The 22,619-nt window shown below is 48.2% G+C and overlaps 1 protein-coding gene across 1 annotated transcript in view; it reads right to left on the reverse strand.

The window, feature by feature from the left end:
* The window catches only part of EFNB2 (ephrin B2), a 56,449-nt gene that overhangs the window by 17,196 nt on the left and 16,634 nt on the right, over nt 1–22,619 (reverse strand). Inside the window, exon 2 of the mRNA XM_060191852.1 lies at nt 9,301–9,584. Within this exon, the coding sequence (XP_060047835.1) occupies nt 9,301–9,584 (284 nt within the window). The remainder of the gene's footprint in view (nt 1–9,300; nt 9,585–22,619) is intronic.

Consider the following 22,619-nt stretch of genomic DNA (forward strand, 5'->3'; position numbering starts at 1 on the left):
GGGTTAAGCGCAGGTGGCGCGAAGCACAAGGACCAGCATAAGGATCCTGGTTCAAGCCCCTGGCTCCCCACCTGCAGGGGGGAAGTTTCATGAATAGTGAAGCAGGGCTACAGGTGTCTGTCTGTCTCTCTCCCTCTGTAGCTCTCCCTCCCCTCTCAATTTTTTTTTTCTGCCTCCCTCCAAAATAAACCCAAAAAAAGAAAAAGTGACTTTAAAAATCTTTTTTTAAGAAAGACAAACTAACACTGTCTTTTTTTTTTTTCCTTCTTCTAATTGTTTATGTTTTATTTACTTTTTTATTCTTGCCTTCAGGGTTAAAGTTGCGGCCCGGTGTCTGCACTACAAATCCACTGCTCCTAGAGGCTATTTTTTCCCATTTTGTTGCCCTTGTTATTGGTTGCCATTGATGTTGTTGTTGGATAGGACAGAAAAAAATGGAGAGAGGAGGGGAAGACAGAGAGGGGGAGAGAAAGACAGACACCTGCAGACCTGCTTCACCGCCTGTGAAGCGACTCCTCTGCAGGTGGGGAGCTGGGGGCTCGAACCGGGATCCTTAGGCCGGTCCCTGCGCTTTGTGCCACGTGCGCTTAACCCATTGCACTACCACCCGACCTCCAGCACTGTCTTTTTTTTAAAAGCATGCAACTTGTAGGTCTCAAAAGACAAGAAAACTCACACACACTGACAACTCTCTAGCCCCAGCTCTCTCCCCAGTATCTCTACCTGCCCTCCCACGGCGATGCAGGAGTTTCTTAGCTCAACCAGGGGGCACATGCCTGAGGGGAGTCCACGGCACAGAGTGGTGAAGGAGGGCAGGCCCTGCGTGTCTGATCCCAGCAGAGAGCTGGGGAGGCACCCGGACCTCGTCCTTGACATCTCAGGGCTCTGGGAACCGCACTCCACAACTCCCACTTTCCTCACACTGATAGGGGTTCCTCGATCATCTGGCATTCGAGACTCCAGAGTGGCAGAAAGTGAAAGAAAGGTCCCAACCCAATACACACCCAGCCTAGGGTCTCGTAACTGTGACTTCTGACTATGCGCCACGTGCAAATAGGACTTCTCGGGGCCAGGCGGTGGAGCACATAATACCCGGTGCAAGGACCCACACAAGGATCCTGGTTTGAGCCTCAGGCTCTCCGTGTGTGTGTGTGCGCGTGCGTGTGTGTGTGTGTGTGTGTGTGTACTGGGGGGGGGTATCACACTTCACAAGCGGTGAAATAGGTCTGCAGGTGTCACTCTTTCTCTCTCTGTCTCTATCCTCCCCCCTCTCAATTTCTCTCTGTCCTAGCCAATAAAATGTTAAAAATGGCCACCAGGAGCAGTGGATTCATAGTGCAGGCACCAAGCCCCAGAGATAACCCTGGAGGAAAGAAAAGAAGGGAAGGGAAGGGAAGGGAAGGGAAGGGAAGGGAGGGGAGGGGGGGGAGGGGAGGGGAGGGGAGGGGAGGGGAGGGGAGGGGAGGGGAGGGGAGGGGAGGGGAGGGGAGGGAAGGGAAGGGAAGGGAAAGGAAGGGAAGGGAAGGGAAGGGAAATGAAGAAAAGTGAAGGGAAGAAAAAGCAAACAGGCGTTCTCCAGGTCACCTCTGTAGGCCTGTCCCTGCCTTGTGGCTATTTTGCTTCTGATGTTGATCTCTGGGATGAGAACTTAAAGGCTGTTAGAAAAGAAACACCTCTTCCATTCTTATGCTGGCACCCGGCCTCTGGTTTTGATTATTTGTATGTTCAAGTCGACTTTTACGGTGCTGTAAACACCACCCGTACTTTATGAAACAATGCAGGCAGCTTTATCTTGGGTGCGTCCTAGGACTTTACTTCCCAACTGATGTCTTCACATCACTTGTGTTTTTTCTTGGCTCATAAACAATGGTGGCCGAGCCCTGTCCCGTCCCTGGCTCATGGGATCAGAAAGTTTTTTAACCGCTCCTTCATTTCAAGGATTAGACGCACCATCTCCCAAGTCCTCGCTTCTTCACACTACTTGTCAGTGAGCCCCGGTGTCCTTACTGAACACTCGGAGCCTCGGGCTCTGAGAGTCCCGTGTTCCTGACCCGTGGTGTTTCCAACTCTCCCTCTCTACCTCCTCCTTCCCTCTCAATGTTTCTCTGTCCTCTCAAATAAAAGAAATGCAAAAAAGAAAAGATTTTAAAAAAAAAAAAAAGAAGAAAAAAAAAGAAAGAAGAAAGGAGAGGAAAAGAAAGGAAAGAAAAGAGGATAAAGAAAGAAAGAGAAAAAAAAAAGGCCTCCAGAGCAGTGAGTTAACAGTGCAGGCACTGCACCCCGAGGTAACCCTGGTGACAAAATACAACTTGCACCCAAGTGTGTGTTGACACACACGCATTTCAGCAAAGCCCACAACAGAGATGCTCACCCCCAAACTGGACGCTGTGTAGGCTGGCCTGACAGTGAGCGGGAGGGCAGACCGGCTCCCTCTAGCATCTACTTTCCTCCCGAAAGCAGGAAAGCAGAGCTCACGGTCACATTGTATAGGCCGTGTCCTCACAGACACTCAGGAGAATCTACATGTAGCAGGGTGTGTGGAGCTGGGGAAAGAGATCACGGGAACACCCGGTAACCCAGTAAGTCAGTCAGAGAGAGAGATGAGGGGGTCAGGAGATGGTGCACCTGGTTGAGTATACATGTTACAATGTTCGAAGACCAGGGTTCAAAGCCCCCGGTCCCCACCTGCGGGGGGCTGAGTTCTGTTTCGGTTCTTTGAGAATAGTGTCTTGTTTTATGTGCATGCAAGCTTTAAATTTCATCCTGCAACTTTGCTCTGCCTCCTTCCCCCCCAAAAAAAAACTCCTCCCTTCTGTGCCACCCCTCCCCGAAATTGTTGGTTCAGACTCCCAGAGGGGAAAAATGTTCGGGGAAGATGAACTGAGTGAGGGCTCTGAACCCCAGTTCCACTGGGACCTGGAACTTTTGTGACCAGGAACACTTGTCTCTGCACCACCACTGTAGAGGGAAGAGATTCTAGAGATCAAATGAGGAAGTCAGCACTGTTGCTCTTCTCTGAGAGGGAAGAGGAAAAAGAGAGGACAATTATAAAATGATTTCACTTGTCAGTGGCACAGAGAACTGAAACACATGAACTTGAAAAAAGGAAAAGAAATATATATAGTCAATCCATAACTAAGACCTTGGGAGAACTATCGTGGTTACCATTGGGGGGAGACGAACACAGAACTTCAGTGGTGGAAGTCACATGGAATCATACCCCGTTATCTGATAATCATGTAAATCACTATTAAATCACCAACACAAATATATTCAAATAAAGAGAGTGTCCTCCCGGTCTGTATCTTGGCTAGAATATCTTAACAGACAGGGACAGCTGAACTGACAGGGTCACTGAACACAGGACCATTCCTGATCCGGCAGCTCTGAGTGTTTATGTTACCCCCATCCCTGCCTCCCGTTAGCTGAGCAGAGGAGTGCAACTCCCTTCACAGATTATTCTGCAAAGTTCAATGTCAACCATGGAGAACCAACTCCCGGAAGCTTCTCAAGGGTGGATGCTGAAAAGGGTTGGAGCCCCCAGCTCCCCAACTCCCCACCTGCAGGGGGGGACGCAGGTCTACAGGTGTCTCTCTTTCTCTCTCCCTTTCTATCTTTCCCTCCTCTCTCGATTTCTCTCTGTCTTATCCAATAAAACTGAAAAAATGGCCACCGGAGCTGTGGATTCGTAGTGCCAGTACCAAGCCCCAGCGATAACCCTGGAGCCAAAAAAAAGAAAAAAAAAAATCTCGAAGTCAGCCCAGAATGGGGCTGGGAGAAGGTTCGGTCCTATTACCAAGCAAGGAATCACTGTCAGATGAGATGGGGGAGGTGTGCTCTTTACGAGGGGTGGGGGGCCACTTTAAAATTATCAATGCAGTGAAAATCACCACCAGATCAACACTCACTATGCTTTCAAGATTCTCAGGAAGGATCTGCATGGAGATTCTCCAGACAAAATCCAGGATCACCGAAGATTCAAGATTTCAGAATGTAAACTGGGCCCTGGACTAACTACTGAAGTAGGTCACCTGAAAAGAGCCAGGTCGGTCGTCAACATTCAGAAAGCCCATACAGGTCGGTCTGCCACTTGCCAAAGCAAATCATCCTCGAAGAGGAGAACTAAGGAGGGTGCCTGCCCCCCAGTTGCTACCTGAGGAAATTCAGTGGCTTCTACAAATGTACTTCCAGTCACAAGTTAATAGGGATTTCTAACATTCAAGGAAGACGGTATCTTTTATCTGCAACACTACACAGCAAGCACAAGGCTTTTTTTAAAATTTATTTTGGATGGAGGCAGGAAAAAAAAATTGAGAGGGGCGGGAGAGAGACAGAGACAGACACCCGTAGCCCTGCTCCACCACTCGTGAAACTTCCAAGTTCAAGCCCCCAGCTTCCCACCTGCAGGGGGGTCGTTTCACAGGCGGTGAGACAGGTCTGCAAGGTGCCTGTCTTTCTTTCCCCATCTCTCTTGATTTCTCTCTGTCCTAGCCAACAACAGCAATAACAACAACAAGGGCAACAAAAATGGAGAAAATATACTCAAGGAGCAGTGGATTCCTAGTGCAGGCATCAAGCCCCAGCAATAACCCTGCAGGCAAAAATAATAATAACAATAACAATAACAATAATAATAATAAACGTGTACATCTAAGTCTTTCCAGGAATACTTGTACCCCTCAGTCTATCTATCAACCTATCTAGCCAGGTGCTATTTGGAATCTGACTATGTGTGTAAGAGAGATAAGAGACAGAATCTGGGGAGTCGGGCTGTAGCGCAGCTTGTTAAGCGCAGGTGGCGCAAAGCACAAGGACCGGCATAAGGATCCCGGTTCGAACCCCGGCTCCCCACCTGCAGGGGAGTCGCTTCACAGGCGGTGAAGCAGGTCTGCAGGTGTCTGTCTTTCTCTCCCCCTCTCTGTCTTCCCCTCCTCTCTCCATTTCTCTCTGTCCTATCCAACAACGACAACAACAATAATAACTACAACAATAAAACAAGGGCAACAAAAGGGAATACATAAATAAAATAAAATTTAAAAAAAAAAAGAGACAGAATCTGTCTGATAGGGAACTTGGAATACACCTAAAATAGACCTACTAGCTCCTTCCAACGTGAAGACCCCAAATTCCATTAGCTATACTCTTGCCTTTCAGTTGATGATTATTAAACAACTTGTCCTGCTTTGTATCTTACTGCTTTTCAGCCACCAAGTTGCAGATGCTACCATGACACCATCCTGACGCCCCTGGGCAGACGCCCTCACCCCTGTGTCCTGGAGCCTCCCCTCCCCAGAGCCCTGCCCCACTAGGGACAGACAGACAGACACAGGCTGGGGGTGTGGATCCACCTGCCAACACCCATGTCCAGCGGAGAAGCAATGACAGAAACCAGAACTCCCACCTTCTGCTCCCCATAAAGATTTATGATCCTTACCCCCAGAGGGATAAAGAATAGGGAAGTTTCCAATGGAGGAGACGGGATATGGGACTCTGGTGGTGGGAATTGAACCCCTCTTATACCATAGTCTTGTTCATCATTATTAAATCACTAATAATAAAAAAAAGTAAACTACAAATGAAAAATAGAATCTCTTCATTGCTCAAGTGCCCTGGGATTCTTCAAGAAGCAGTGGAAAGCCAGTGTTCACTTTTCCAACTATTTTAAGGCAAGGTTTTCTCATCTCTTGTCTCCTTTCCGGGGCGAGCTGTATATCAATGAGCTTTGTAGGTGGGTGAGAAACTGGTGTCTGCACTTCTGTGCGCGGCTGCAGTGTCTTCCTCCCGTCTGTGACGAGAAGGAAGGTTCTCAGCTCTCTGCCTGGAGTCAGCCTGGGGGCCCCCCTGGCAAAGACTTCTGGGTCTTGGGGCCCTTCAGGGCAAAAAGAATAAACAAGTCTCTCAAGTTGTTTCGGACTGGAAACCCTCAGTGCTATTTTAAGCAAGTCACTTTCACCACCACGTGCTTTGGTACCGCGAATCACAGCCCAAGAGAAGTTCTAGCGGCTGGCATGGCTCAGCTGCCTGTCAGCAAGCCCACTGCAGAACCCAACAGGGAGCTGATCCACTTCACAGTGATTCTATGTATTTGCTGTGCGAGAATGCTGATGGGGGAGGCGACAGAGCAAAACGTGGGCCACTTCTGACAGTTAGGAGAGGCCAGGGATTGAGCCTGGAGCCCCTGGAACTTGAGCACACAAGTTGGTACTCTAACAGGCTGAGCTATTTTCCTAGGCCCCCAATAATGACTTTTGCTTGTTTTTTTTTTTTTAAAGAAAAGCTAAGGGATGGTCCGGGAGGTGGTGCAGTGGATAAAGCATTAGACTCTCAAGCATGAGGTCCTGAGTTCGATCCCCAGCAGCACATGTACCAGAGTGATGTCTGGTTTTCTCTCTCTCTCTCCTCCTATCTTTCTCATAAATAAATTTTTAAAAAAGAAAAAAGCTAAGGGCAGTTCAAAGCCCCGGGATCCCCACCTGCATGGGGGAAGCTTCACAAGCAGAGAAGCAAGGCTGCAGGTGTCGTCTCTCTGTCTCTCTATCTCCCCTTCCCCTTTCAATTTCTATCCTATCCACAAAAAAAAAAAAAAAAAAAAAAGCCACAAGGAGCAGTGGATTCGTAGTGTAGGCACCAAGCCCCAGCAATAACCCTGGAGACAAAAAAAAAAAAAAAAAAAAAAAAAGGCTAAGGGGGCTGGAGAAATAACTTAATGGTTCTGCAAAAGACCTACAAGTCTGAGGCTCCTAGGTCGCAGGCTCAATCCCAAATACCAACATCAGCCAAAGTTGAGCAGTGCTCTGGTGTCTGTTTCTCTCTCTCTCTGGGAGAAAGCTTCACAAGTGGTGAAGCAGGGCTGCAGGTGTGTTTCTGTCTCTCTGCCTCTCTATCTCCTCCTCTCAATTTCTATCTGGCTCTATCCAATAAATAAAGATAACAAAAATAAAATAAAAAGAAAAGGGCAAGTAAACTTGCATGACAGAAATCCCAGGCTCACTCCCTGGCACCAGCCCCTAGTCTCTACTTAAACATTAACGCATTGTCTGAAATTGAAAGACGTCAGACTCTCACAAAATGAGGTTACTGAATGCCTGGCACATGAAGTAAGAAGCATATCACTGATCTGTTTGCATGTCCTGCATGATTCTTAAAGCCCAGGCGGATTCTACAAGCGTTCAGCAGGTAATGAGGAAGTCAGAAACTATAGAAAGAGAAGAGTCTCTAGTCTCTAGGGTCTCCGTGGAAGGGACAAGGACTGTTCTGGGCTCACCCCCAAATCAAGGGACACATCCAACCTCCTAGCAAAAACCGGCTCCCTTATCCTCAACGTGTTGTCTCCCTCCTCCCTCAATCAGAAGTGTCAAGCTTCTGCCTGGATGTAGCTGAGATCGGTTTCTGGTTCTACCAGTGGTGTGCTAACCATTAACATCCTCAAACCAACTTTCTTGCTTGAAAGTCTTTTTTTTTTTGGATAGGACTGGGAGATAGAGAGGGAGAAAGAGAGACACTTGCAGACCTGCTTCACCACTCATGAAGCATCCCCCCTGCAGTTGGGGAGCCAGGGCTCGAACTCGGGTCCTTGAGCTTTGTATTATGTGCACTTAACCCAGTGAAATACTACGCAGCCCTCCCCCCCCCCCGTTAAAGTTTTAAAACCTTCAGGATTCCGCTAATCTAACTTAATAGCACTTCCAGATGTTCACCATTGGTCCCTATTTGCACCCTGGACCACCCCACATGCCAGTTTCAGCATCCCTGAAGCTGTTCCTCGAAGCCTAGAAGCGGCCACTTCCCCTCCCCTGGGTCTGATCTTTGCTCTTTCTCTGCATGGTGGTCAACCACACCGGCTTCAAAATCAGCTACCCGTTTGTGGCACCTCAGGTTAGCACCGACGGATTAGCTACTAAGCTTATTCTATCTTTTTTTGTCATTACAAGTACAGTCAAAAGAAAAAAAAAAAAGTCCACTTCCAGGCACTAAGAATATCTTCAGTGAACTGGTGGTTCCATGCTTGATAGCAGCCAGGAGACTGAGAAGATGGCAGGGTTCCAATAGGATCTCCAAGAAGCACTGGACAGCAGAACCCCCTCTCTGACTAGCTGAGGTCTAGGGTGACAAGGACAAGGAGATTCCAGCCCAGCTGCCTGCAAACAATTGCATATATATGTATAAACCAGAGCATGACTCAGCTCTGGCTTATGAAGATGCCAGGTACTAAGCCTGGGACCTCAGAGCCTCAGGCATCAAAGTTTGTTGTGTGAACCTCTGTGCTACCTCTCCAGCTTGTTCAAACTATTTCTTCAATCATTTTTTAAAAAATGTTTTAATATTTATTTATTCCCTTTTGTTGCCCTTGTTATTTTATTGTTGTAGTTATTGTCGTCGTCATTGTTAGATAGGACAGAGAGAAATAGAGAGAGGAGGGGATGACAGAGAGGAGGAGAGAAAGACAGACACTTGCAGACCTGCTTCACTGTCTGTGAAGTGACTCCCCTGCAGGTGGGGAGCCGGGGGCTCGAACCCGGATCCTTAAGCCAGGCCCTTGCGCTTTGCGCCACGTGCGCCTAACCCGCTGTGCCACTGCCCGACTCCCCATATTTCTTCAATTATTATGGAGAGAGGGGAAGAAAAGTCAGACCATCACACTCCTGCCTTTCTCTGTGGATCTGGGAAGGGAACCCAAGACCTCTGGCATACAACACAAGCGTTCCACCCCGAACCAACTCCTCGGTTGCAAGAGCATCATTGTTAATCAGAGAAACAAAGAAAATAGATTCCTTTGCCTGAGTGATAGAAACAGCTGTCTTGTACATCCAGATGATGTCCCATTACCCACCCACTATCTCTGTGCCAACACAGTCCTCTAACATCTGAGCCCTGTCTCTTCTGGACTGACACTTGCACTGCTCTCCCTACTGAAGCCTTGCTCTTACAGAGTGAAAAATAAGTGAACAAATGAATGGATGGATGGATGGATGGATGGATGGATGGATAAAGTCATCACACAAGATTTTCCTACCAAACATCACCAAATGGTCCCCAAAATGATTTCATCAGTAGAGCTTTTGAAAATACTCATAACCCAATACTTTCACAACTACCACCTCCTCCCCAGGAAGCGCCCCCCCCATATTTATATATTAACTTATTCCATGAAAGTGTCTTCAAAATAAAATTGAACCGTTTTCAGCAAAGATTCTCACCCAACTCTTTGCCAAAATGACAATTTTAAGGAAACAAACGTCAATACAGGTCTACTGGGCTTACCCTAAATTTTATGAGGCAAAAGAATAGAATGATACTTACAGATGATGTAATAATCTCTGTTCTTCTGAAATTCCAGACCCCAGAGGTTAGGGCTGAATTCTTGAAACTTGATGGTGAATTTGACGTCTTGGTCAGGCCTGGCACAGTTAAGGAGAGGCGTGTTCTCCTTCTTAATAGTGCATCTGTCTGCTTGGTCTTTATCAACCATATAGACTTTATAATATTCATACTGGCCAACAGTTTTAGAGTCCACTTTGGGGCAAATGATGTCCAATTTGTCTCCTATCTGTGGGTATAGAACCAGTCCTTGTCCAGGTAGAAATCTAAAAGCACAAAAAAGAAAAAAAAAATCCACTGAGTTGATGAAAATTCACCAGGTTAATAATCTCAAATCTTCACAATTATTTCCAGCGACCCTTTCACAGACCCACCACACGTCCAAAAAAAAAAAAAAAAGGACTTTTGTTCAGACCAGCATGAAATGGATGAATGGATTTGGGGGATGAAGCTTCCAATCCCCAAAATGATAGTAGTAATGAAAGAAACCACTTTCCTTACCCAGCTCAAGGGGCACCAGTCACCCCCTGATTTTTTTTTTTTGCACCACCCCCCTTCCCTAGCTTTAATAACTCAGCGCTCTTTTGTCTAACTTCACAATAACTTTTCCTGCTCCATGACTCAGAGCTTCCCACCCGTTATTTATTTCTTTCTTTCTTTATTTTAAACATCAGCAGCTCTGGGGTTACTGAGCTTACCAAAGAAAGGCGAACAGAACACCTCCCCCCCCATCCTCACCCTCCCACACACACACAGAGTCTGTTGTCGTTTCCACGAGTTGTTGTTAATTAACGGACAAGTTTCATCAAGAATGTTTCCAATGACTTATCATAATTAGTCAGTCGCCGATGATCACACAATGGGCTTTATTTATTTATTTATTTATTTATTTATTTATTTTTCCAGTGCGGACAAAAGAAATGCCTTGACAAACAAACCCATGACAGACAAGCCGAAGTAATTAGTCCCTGGAAGATCAAAATGCACAATGAAGACACCTCTCTCCATCTGCAAATCGCCGTCCTTCCCCAGCCCCTCCTCGCTCCCCCAAACCCCACCCTTGAAACCTATCTGTGCCGATTTATTCTTAGAAGTCAAGACGGCCCGTGGGATATCCTCTGAGCTCCCAGTAGCTGAGGGTCTGCCTCCCTCCTTGCCTCCCTTTCTGGCTGACCATGCTCTCTTTCTCTCTCTCTCTCTCTCAGAAACAGCAAGGAGAGCCCCCTCAGTGGACTCTCCCTATCCCCCAAAGTGTGGGGCTCTCTGAGGACACCCTGAGGAGACCCTCTCCTCCCTGAGGAAGCAGCCAGCTTGCAGGCTCATTAAAAGACTAAACACCCTGAGAACAAAGCATCACGTGGAGTGATGCCCCCTCCCAGCCAAACCCTCTCTTCACCAGGGATGCCCCTCAATCCTGAGGGCTGGTGGGGTCCTCATGCACTGCCCAGCCAGCAAAAACTGGGAGGACGGGGGCTCCCCCAATTTCAGATGTGCATGGAGGGCCAGGCAGTGACTCACACTGAGAACTAGTGTCTGCAGAGGAGACAGTTCCAGAGCATAGATTTTTCTTTTCTTTCTTTTTTCTCCTTCAGGGTTATCACTGAGGCTCGATGCCGGCACTACAAATCCACTGTTCCTGGTGGCTTTTTTTTTTTTTTCCTTCCATTTTGCTGAGCAGGACAGTGAGAAATTGAGAGAGGAGGGAGAGACAGAGAGGGAGAAAGAGAGACACCTGCAGACCTGTTTCACCCCTTGCGAAGCGACCCACCCCTGCAGGTGGAGAGCTGGGGGCTCGAACCTGCGTCCTTGCACTTAGTACTATGTGCACTTACCTGGGTGCATCACTGCCCGGCCCCCACAGCACAGAGACTTCCATGAAACATGGAGCAGTCTTTGTGGCAAGAAAGACACCTGTTCCACAGAACAAGGCTGGTCCCTCTCCCCCGAGGATGTGTTATTTCACAAGTCCAAGTGACCGGGAGCTCCCTGCTGACTGCCACCCCCGCCCCCAAATGGTGGCCTGGATCTTTCCAAAATGGAGTCCTTTTAGCCAGAACACAAGGAGATCACTCAAAGTAGAAAATAATTAATAGACGACCACTTCCGGAATTTTCTTGGCTATTGCTACAGTTTTCTTCTTTTTTTTTTTTTTCCTTTCATTTATTTCATTTATAAAATGAAAGCACTGACTAAACCATAGGATAAGAAGGGTACAACTCCACACAGTTGCCACCACCAGAACTTTGTATCCCATCCCCTCCCCTGATAGCTTTCCTATTCTCTATCCCTCTGGGAGTATGGACCCAGGGTCATTGTGGGGTGCAGAAGGTGGGAGTTCTGGCTTCTGGAATTGCTTCCCCACGGAACATGGGCGTTGACAGGTGGATCCATACTCCCAACCTGTCTCTCTCTTTCCCTAGTGGGGCAGGGCTCTGGGGAAGCGGATCTCCAGGACACATGGGTGGGGTTGTCTGGTTGGCATCATTCTAGCATCTGGACCCTGGTGGCTGAAAAGAGAGTTAACATATAAAGCCAAACAAGTTGTTGACCAATCATGAACCTAAAGGCTGGAATAGTGCAGATGAAGAGTGGGGGGGGGGGGGGGTCTCCATTTTGTGGACAGCTAGCAGGCATATTTTAGTTCTATTCCAAAGGGCCTGTGTCTATACTAGTTTTTTGTTTGTTTGTTTCTCCACCCCAGCCTAAAATCTGAGAGTGCTTTAAAAATTCTTTTCCAGGGCATGGTCTGAAGGATTTTCCAGGGTCTTTGCTCAATTTCCCCCAAGTGCCGGCTGTGGGGAATTATTCTCTGGACAATTTTATCCTTTCTGTGGCTAAAACCCAAGCCCAGGCTCTGAGGACAGGATGGATCAGAGTCAAGTCTTCACAGACCCACCCCTCTGGGCTGACTGCCCACTTCTCATACTTCATCTGCTGGCTCTCTGTGCTTCGGAATGGGGCCGGGCTGGGAAGGGGTGAGGTCCCTGCACCCACAAACACACCAGCATCACTGGCTGGCCTTCCAGACACACCCCTTCTGCCCCGTCCTTTGGTCCTTCTTACATTTCAAATCTCTGTAGACAAGGACCCGTAGCCACTTCCTTCTCCTGGGGTCCCCCCCTAACACTATCCCTGCACCCACCCATCCCTCCTCCCAAGTCTGAAGACTGAATCCCACACCTGCCTACTCTCCAAATTCCAGCGTCTACACTTGGGTTATTTTTGGCTGAAGGTCCCTCTGAACGTATTGTGTGTATGGGGGGTGGGGTGGGCGCGGGGCTCAGGGGAGCTGTGATCAGAATCAGTGGCCCTGCTGTCCTGTCCACATATCTTATTCTTTTACGAAAATGCACCACAGCCCCTTTGGAAGACTGTATGGACACTCCTTAAACAAATAAAAATGGAATTATGTTATGACCCAGCACTACGTCTCTTAGGCATTAATCCAGTGGACTCTCAAACCCTAATTAGAAGGGACATATGCACCCTTGTATTCATAGCTTCATTATTCACGACAGCCAAAGAGTGGACGCAGCCTAAATGCTCATCTGCAGAGAAATGGCTAAAGACGTTATAAGATATATACTCCATGGGAATACTACTCTGCAATCAAGAAGATGATATTGTGTCCTTTGGGACAAAAAGGATGGAACTAGAAGGTGATTATACTTAGCCTAGTAAGCCAAGAGATGAAAGGCAACTCCCGGACCGGGCGGTAGCACAGCAGGCTAAGCACAGGTGGTGCAAAGCACAAGGACCCATGTAGGGATCCCGGTTCGAGCCCCCAGTTCCCCACCTGCAGGAGGGTTGCTTCACAGGTGATGAAGCAGGTCTGCAGGTGTCTGTCTTTCTCTCCCCCTCTGTCTTCCCCTCCTCTCTCCATTTCTCTCTGTCCTATCCAACAACGACAACAATGACAACAAGAGCAACAAAAGGAGAAAAATGGCCTCCAGGAGCAGTGGCTTTGTGGTGCAGGCACTGAGCCCCGGCAATAACCCTGGAGGTGCCCAAAAAAAAAAAGGCAACTCCCAGATGGCTTCACTCATATGTGGAATCTAGAGATCTGGTTCACATGAATGAGGAGAGGAGGGGAGGGGAGGGGAGGGGAGGGGAGGGGAGGGGGGGAGAAGAGAAGAGAAGAGAAGAGAAGAGAAGAGAAGAGAAGAGAAGAGAAGAGAAGAGAAGAGAAGAGAAGAGAAGAGAAGAAAAAGACCCAGAAGCAAGCAAACTGTTTCTAAGACTTTGAGGATTCTGGTCGTGATCTTTAGGAGGCGGGAAGGTGGAGACACAGAACTCTGGTGGTGGGTGTGGTGTGGGACTAGACCCTGTCAGCTTACAATCTTGGGACCCACAATTAATCAAAAATTAAAAAAAAAATAAAAAGAAAGAATGCAGAGGACCCTCTGCCCAACACACACACACACACACACACACAGTCACACACACACACACTCACTCACACACAAACACAGTCACACACACACACACAGTCACACACACACACTGACACACATACACAAACACACACACTCACACACAAACACACGCACACTCACACACTTACACACACACAAACACACACTCTAACACACACACACACACACTCTCACACACACTCACACACACACTCTCACACACACTCACACACACACTGACACACATACACAAACACACTCACACACAAACACATACTCACACACTCACACACACACACACACACACTCTCACACACTCTCACACACACACACACACACACACTCACACACACAAACACACACAAACTCACACACAAACACACACAAACTCACACACAAACACACACACACACACCCCTATTCATCCCAGATGAAGGTCTTACCCAACACCGGGGCGGGGCTGTCCTCCCTACCTAGATGAGCAAGTCCTCACGACTCTTTCTTCACCAAACCATGGTGAGACTCTGGCAGGTGCAGACAGGCAGGCCAGGGGCAGGGTCAAGGCTAAGGGTGGCTACAGCACCCCGTGCAGCAGAACGTACATCCCTGACTGGGCAGGGTAGCCCCCGACGTGGCTTCTCAGAGGGCAGAGAAAGGACCCTGAGGTTTCAACACGAATGTCTGGAAAGGCTCATTAAAAGCAATCATAATGGGCCCCACAGGACCTGATCCTCAATGTTGATCAACAATGGTAGAGAACGTTCCAGCTCCCGAAAGGGGGTTGGATAACATACTCTATCTACCACCTGAGGAAGATGGGTCCTGAAATTAGGGCCGCTTGATGATCACAGAATGTGAGCTCAGACCTACAGGGATGCAGAGGTTTCACAGGCTCCTAAGCTGACTATGGGCCCCAGATCAAATAGATGGGGTCTACAGTCAACCGTGTTTATACATCTTTCTCCCATATTTGGGAGCTACTCTCTTCCCTGATCCAGCTTTTTGGTCCTTTTTCCAGCCATGATATCATCTCCCCAGACAATAACCTGAGTCCACCTACCTATCAGATGTCAGGCTCAGGAAAAAACTAAGTCATGGGTCCTTTGGAATATACCTAAAACAGACCTACTAGCTATTTCCAAAACGGAAGCCCTCGAATCTTCATCTGCACTATTCCAGCTTTTAGGTTCATGATTAGTCAACAATTTGTATGACTTTATATGTCAACTCTTTTTCAGCCATCAAGTTCCAGATGCTACCGTGATGCCAACCAGACTTCCCTGTGCAAACACCCCCACCAATGTGTCCTGGAGCTCCGATTCCCCAGAACCCCACCCCACGAGGGAAAGAGACAGGCTGGGAGTATGGATGGGCCTGTCAACGCCCATGTTCTGCGGGGAAGCAATTACAGAAGCCAGACCTTCCACCTTCTGCATCCCACAATGACCTTGGGTCCATACTCCCAGAGGGATAAAGAATAGGAAAGCTATCAGGGGAAGGGAGGGGACATGGAGTTCTGGTGGTGGGAACTGTGTGGGAGCTGTACCCCTCTTATCCTATGGTCTTGTCAGTGTTTCCATTTTATAAATAAATTTTTTTTAAAAAAAGCCAATCAATCCAGATAAGCCCTCGACAGACTGGGAAACACGCACATTTCAGGGGGGACTTTACGACTATCACGAAGGCGAGAATCTGACCGCTGGTCCTGAAGGAAAAGCTACTGCTGAGAGTTTCTCTGAAAAGTTCTTGCTTTGAGGCCAGTGAGACAGCTCACTTGGACAGCACAATGTTTACCCATATCAAAGGTAAACTTGGCACTGTGGTCGCCTCTCTCTCCCTGTGCCTCTATTTAATAAAAAGAAGAAGGGGGGCGGGTGGTGGCACACCTGGCTGAGCGCACATGTTACAACATGCAAAGACCCAGGTTCAAGCCTCCAGTCCCCACCTGCAGGGGGAAAGCTTCACACAAGTGGTGAAGCAGGGCTGCAGGTGTCTCTCTCTGTCTATCCACTCGGCCCCCTCTGGATTTCTTGCTGTCCCTATCCAATAAATAAAGATTTTAAAAAAAAATTTTAAAGGAGGGAGCTGAGAAGACAGCACAATGATTCTATGAAATATTTTCATGCCTCCCTTTCCCTATCTTTCCCCTTCTATCAAAAGCAGAAAGAGAAAGGAAAGCAGAATGGCCAGTGGGAGGAGTGGAGGAATGCAAGCACTTAGCCACTGCAAGGGGCCGGGCAGTGCTGTGCCCAACTGAGCACACCTGGCTCCCATCACAGGCTCAAGCCCCTGGCCACCACCCACAGGGAGGAAACTTAACAAGCAGTAAGGCAGGGCTGCAGGTGTCTCCCCGCTTCCCTCGCCATCTACCCCTCCCACTTCAATCTCCCTCTATCCTATCAAATACGAAAGGGGGGTGGAGAGAGAGAGATAGGCAGGGAGAGGGAGAGGGAGAGGGAGAGGGAGAGGGAGAGGGAGAGGGAGAGGGAGAGGGAGAGGGAGAGGGAGAAAGAGGGGCAGTGAGAGTTTTGCCTTCAGGGTTATCACTGGGTCTCAGAGCCAGCCCTACAAATCCACTGCTCCTGGTGGCCAGTTTTTTTTCTATTTTACTGGACAGGACAGAGAGAAGTTGAGAGGGGGGGAGACAGCAAGGGAGAAAGAATGAGAGACACCTGCAAACCTGCTTCACTGCTCATGAAGCGTCCCCGCCCTCTGCAGGTGGGGAGCTGGGACTTGAACTCAGATCCTTCACAGATCCTTGCACTTAGTTCTGTGTGCGCTTAAGCAGGTGTGCCACCCCGGCCTCCATATTTTTTTTTTTAATTTCTGAAAATTAAAAAAAAAGTCATTGCTTTTACACTTAAATCTATATAAAATGACTTAATATGAGTGCTTTAGAAGCTGGATTTGAAATCTCCAATCATCCATCCGTCCACCCCCCACCCTGCAATCTCACCCATCAATCTCTGCACATTAAACCAGCGGGCAGGTACCCAGCTGGACCGAGAAGAACGTCCCATCGGCAGGGAGGCCCCGTGGAGCTGCCCAAGGGCAGGCAGACAGGCCATCAGTCTGTCTGGCTCAGGACTAAATGCCGAGGTGTCGCCATCTGGCAGGGGCACCGTGCACAACATATTCATGGGAGGAAAGACTAGCACAGAGCAAATGGAAGCTGAGACACAGAGACAGTGACCCTGACTCCCCACAGGTGCCAGGCCGGACGGGGTGTGGCAGGGGACCACACAGAGTAGGAGGCCAGGTGTGCGGAGGGAGGGCAGAGCTAGGATTTCCAGAACACGCTCTCGGGCCCCTTGGCATTTCTGGAAAAGAAGGGCAGATGCTATCTGGGACCAGTTTGCCCTGGAAGGGTCTAGGCTACACAGAGCTTGTCAGCAAGCCCTTCTTGCTCAGAAGACGATCTCACAGCCACCATCCCTCCCGAAAAGGGTGTGAAGGTCACTTAAAAGAACAAAGAGGAGTGGTCCAGGAGGTGGCACAGTGGGAGAGAGCATTGGACTTTCAAGCATGAGGTCCCTAGTTCAATCCTTGGCAGCACATGTATGTCTGATATTCTCTCTCTCTCTCTCTTTCTCATTAGTAAGTAAAATCTTTAAAGGAACAAAAATGGACACGCCCCATGCAGTGCCACATTTAAGAGGATATCTGCACCCCTGGGTCCACACTGCTCACAGTCACCCAAACATGGAATTTAACCCAACTGTCCACCTACAGATGACTGAACAAAGACGCAGTGAGAGAGACACCCTGTGGAATACTATACTGTGATTTAAAAGATGGCATTGTGCCCTTGGGGGGAGAAGGCAGGGAGGCATAGGTGAGTAGGTTAAGTGAAAGACAACAGGGGTCAGCTGGTGGCATACCTGGTTGAGCACACATGTTACAATGTGCAAGGACCCAGGTTTAAGCCCCTGATCCCCACCTGCAGGGGGAAAGCTTTGCAAGTGGTGAAGCAGTGTTGCAAGCATCTCTGAAAATAAAGTCCATATAAATAAAGATAATTTTTTTAAAAGAAAGTGAAAGGTGACAACCAGATAGTTTCACTCAAGTAGAATAGGAATAAACTTGTAATAATAATAGTAGTAGCAATCATTTTTTATTTTATTCATTTATTTACTTATTTATTTATTGCCTCCAAGGTTATTACTAGGGCTCAGTGCCAACACTACAAATCCACTGATCCTGTGGCCATTTTTCTGATATATATATATATATATATATATATTTTTTTTTTTTTTTGGATAGGACAGAGAAATTGAGAGGGGAAGGGGAAGTAGAGAGGAAGAGAGGACAGACACCTGCAGACCTGCTTCATCACTTGTGATCCCCTTACAGGTAGGGAGCCGGGAGCTCAAACTAGGATCCTTGTGCTTCATACTATGTGTGCTCAACCCTGTGCGTTACTGCCTGGCCCCTGGCCCCTGGCCCCCGCCCTCCGTGGTAATCATTTTTTTAAAAAATTATTTTCATTTTTATTTATTGGATAGAGACAGCCAGAAATAGAGAGGAAAGGGGGTGATAGAGACAGAGAGACAACTACAATTCTGCTTCACCACTCGCAAAGCTTTCCCTCTGCAGGTGGGGACCGGGAGGCTTGAACCTGGGTGCTCACGCTTTATAACAAATGCACTCAACCAGGCGTGTGGCCACCTGGCCTCTGTAGTAGTAATCGCCATAATAAACTATTACACCCGGTAAAAGTTATGGTGGTTGTCCGAGGGATTAAGGAGAAAGAGAGAGGCAGACATGTGTCCTTGGCTATATTGTATCCTCTGGGACTGGCCCGGGAAGTTAAAGACAGCTACCGGGTAATTCCACACCTCAGCGGAATGTAGAGAATTGAAACACTTGAACTAGAAAAAAGAAATATATATAGTCAGCCCCTATGTATGACCTTGGGAGAACTACGGAGGTTACTGCTGAGGGTGGGTACAGAACCTTGCTGGTGAGAGTGGTGGGGATTTATACCCTATTATCTTCCGGTCTTGTAAATCACTGATAAAATAAAACAAAACATTAAGATTAAAAAAAGGGGGGGTGGGCAGTGGCGCACCTAGTTGAGCGCACATATTACAATGGGCAAGGACCCAGGTTCAAGCCCCCGGTCCCCACCTGCAGGGGGAAAGTTTCACGAGTGGTGAAGCAGGGCTGCAGGTGTCTCTCTGTCTCTCTCCCTGTCTATCACCCATTTCCCTCTTGAATTCTGGCTGTTTCTATCCAGTAAGTAAAGATAATAAAAAAAATTTTTTTTAAAGATAAAGAGAGAGCTGTTGTTGGTGTGATGGCACTGGGATCTGGCTGCTGGGTGTGGTGACGCAGCCCTCCTGAAATCTAAGATTGTAAGCCAATGCTAATAATCCTTGATTTTTTTTTTTTTTTGAGGATGCCGGGCATCAAAGAGATCTTGCGGGAGTCGGGCGGTAGCGCAGCAGGTTAAGCACACGTGGCACAAAGCACAAGGACCGGCATAAGGATCCCGGTTCGAGCCCCCAGTTCCCCACCTGTAGGGGAGTCGCTTCAGAGGCGGTGAAGCAGGTCTGCAGGTGTCTGTCTTTCTCTCCCCCTCTCTGTCTTCCCTTCCTCTCTCCATTTCTCTCTGTCCTATCCAACAACAATGGCACCAGTCATAACTACAACAATAAAACAAGGGCAACAAAAGGGAATAAATAATAAATATATATATATATATATATATATATATATATATATATATATATATATATATATCTTTTTAAAAAGAGAGAGATCTTGCCCAGAACCACTACTGAGATACTGAGAACATCTCTTAGCTCATCCCCTTTCTCCAGTGTCTGCTCGTGTATAAAACAGACAGACAGAAAGACAGACAGAGGGAGTCGGACTGTAGCGCAGAGGGTTAAGTGCAAGTGGCGCAAAGCACAAGGACCGGCATAAAGATCCCGGTTCGAACCCCGGCTCCCCACCTGCAGGGGCATCCCTTCACAGGCGGTGAAGCAGGTCTGCAGGTGTCTGTCTTTCTCTCCTCCTCTCTGTCTTCCCCTCCTCTCTCCATTTCTCTCTGTCCTATCCAACAACGACAACAACAATAATAACTACAACAATAAAACAACAAGGGCAACAAAAGGGAATAAATAAAATAAAATTAATTAAGGAAAAAACTAAAAAATAAGAAAGACAGACAGAAAGACGGACACACATGCATGTCCTTGGTCAGGTGTGGCCAGGCCCGCAAACTCTGAAGTTCTTACTGCACTGCATTAAAGCCAAAATCCTGGGGTGTTCCACAAACAGACTCTCCAGCCTGAGGCTCCAAGGTTCAGGAGTCAGTCCCTAGCACCACCAGCTAAGCAGTGTTCTGGGGCAGGGAGGCCCAAATCCAGTCTTGCAAAATGCATAGCTTCCCAAAGTTGAGTGTTCCACAGAAAACCCATGACGTTAAGGAAAATCCAGAAAAGGCCACAGCAGGGCAGACGGCAGGCAAGAGACTGGAGGTGAGTTTTCCAGTGGGAGACTGATTCCCCCCAGGTTGTGTGGGAAAGGAGGTGATTTCTCTTGGGATCTTTGTCCCTCTGGGACTGCAGGAGACTTGAGGGTCTCTCAAAAGTCCTAGATCGCTTCTAATGCTCAGCCAATCACGGGCTTGGAAAGGTGGCAGAGAACCATAGAGAGAATAGTTGATCTCCAACCACGGCCCTGTCCCTCCACCATGGATGTTCCCAAAGGGGAACACGTTTCCTTTTACAGGAGAGACAGTCACCAGCCCATTCTCTCTCTCTCTCTCTCCCTCCCTCTCTCTCTCTCTCTCTCTTACACACACACACACAACACACACACACACACACACACACACACACACACACACACACACACAGTGAGGAGGCTGCCTTTGTTCCCCTGCACCCAAACAAAAGGTGTTTTTGCAGGTGTCATTTGGTAAAGTCTGCTGGGTCTGGCTCCAAAGCAAACACAAAACAAGGCCAGCAGTTCTCCGTGTGGTTGCCAGCTACCTCTCTGGCAAGGGCTGTGCGGTCCCCCGGGGTCACCTGGCCAGCTTCCTGGGAGGGGACGGCCACCCACCACCCACACCCAGACCTTGTGTACTGTCATGTATGTGCTTAACCAGGTGCACCACCGCCTGGGCCCTTGAATGGTCTTCCATAAAGCTTTTTTTTTTTTTAATTCTCCATAAACTCACTGAAGATCTATAAACTTAAAAATAGATGTATTTATTTTTGTGAACATGAGTGACCACAACACTGGTCAGATTGGGCATATGGAGGTACTGGGGACTGAACCTAGGACCTCAAGGGTCCTATGCTACACCTGTTCTGCTACTGTTGAGAATGTGCCCAGCCCAGGGCCTGAGGACTTCAGAAAGAATGTTGCCATCCCGTAGCAAGCAAGGAAACCCAATGCTCAGAGTCTAGATTGTGGGCTATTACTCAACCATTTCTGGATTCCCCAAAGGTGTGATCACACCCAACTGGTTTATCTCAACCAATGAAGCGAGAGAGAGGGGGCGTCACCAGGGGAAAGGTTGAGGGACCTGGCTCTCCTCTACAGAGAATGGGGTATCGAGTAGTTGCCTAACTGAAATTCATCCCTTGTGGGAAACATATTCTTTCCCTGAGAGGCTCAGACTTTAATTTTAATTAACAAAGGACCTCCCCCCACTCTCCCTGCCACCCCAATATCTTGAAAAATATATATATATACATGTTTAAATACATGGTATTTGGGCTAGGTGGTGGTGCACCTGGTTAAGCAAACTCACATCACAATGTACAAGGACCTGGGTTCAAGTCCCGACTCTCTACCCGCAAGGCGGAAGCTTTATGAGTGGTAAAGCAGGGTTTCAGGTATCTCTCTCCCTCTGTATCACTCTCAGTTTCTCTGTCTCTATCCAATAATAAAAAATAAATGAAAAGATCTAAAGAAATCATTAAAAAATAAATGGCATTATTGGACAGAGACAGAGAGAAACTGAGAGGGGAGAGAGATCGGGAGAGAGAGGTAGGGAGAGATAGAGAGACTTGAAGACCTGCTCCGCCACTCCTGAAGCTGACTCCTTGCAGGTGGGGAGCCAGGGCTTGAACCCGAGTTCCTGCACATGGTAACAAGTGCACTCAACCAGGTGAGCCACCGTCCAGCCCCCTCTTGGAAAAATATTCACAAGGTTAGGGTAGAAGGGGAGCTGGGGTGAGAAGTGGGGTTCTGAGGAGAGACGGCAAAGGGAGGAACTTGCTTGTGCCTCGCCTAACCCACCACCCTGTGGGACCCCCACATCTTCCCAGAAGCCCGAGCTGCCTTTCTGTGCAGCTGGGACCAGAAACCTTCCAGACTCAAGTCTCTGCTTAGCAAGGAGTGTCCTTGCTGCCACATGTCCTAAGGGGCCAGGCGACACTTCTGGCCAACCAGACGCTGCCACCAAGCAATCCAAAGGTCTCCTAAATTCCCCACCAGACGAGGTGTCTGCCCAGCTTGTCCCTAAAGGCTGGACCTGAGAAACACTCAGCCATTTCTGCCCTGAGCAATACTCTGGGAGGAGGAAGGGGCGTGTGTGTGTGTGTGTGTGTGTGTGTGTGTGTGTGTGTGTTTGTGTGTGTGTGTAGGTGCCGTTTTCACAGGTGCCTCTCTTCTCCCTTCACGTTCCTTCAAAAAAACAAATACCACCTGCAACGCGAACCCAGCTTATTCAGAGGAGAGAAGGGAGGGGGACATCCCCAACAGACTGTGTACAATGGGTGACCGAAGACAGAGTGCTATAAACCTGAGCACTGGGGGGGAGGGATCGGTGCGTTTCCAACTTCACACCCAGCCCCTGCAGGACCTTTTCAAGAAAAGGAAAGATGAGCCGAGAGCAGAAATTTAAGAGAACAGAAATTCAAG

This window comes from Erinaceus europaeus, chromosome 5, assembly GCF_950295315.1.
Source record: "Erinaceus europaeus chromosome 5, mEriEur2.1, whole genome shotgun sequence".
Lineage (NCBI taxonomy): Eukaryota > Metazoa > Chordata > Mammalia > Eulipotyphla > Erinaceidae > Erinaceus > Erinaceus europaeus.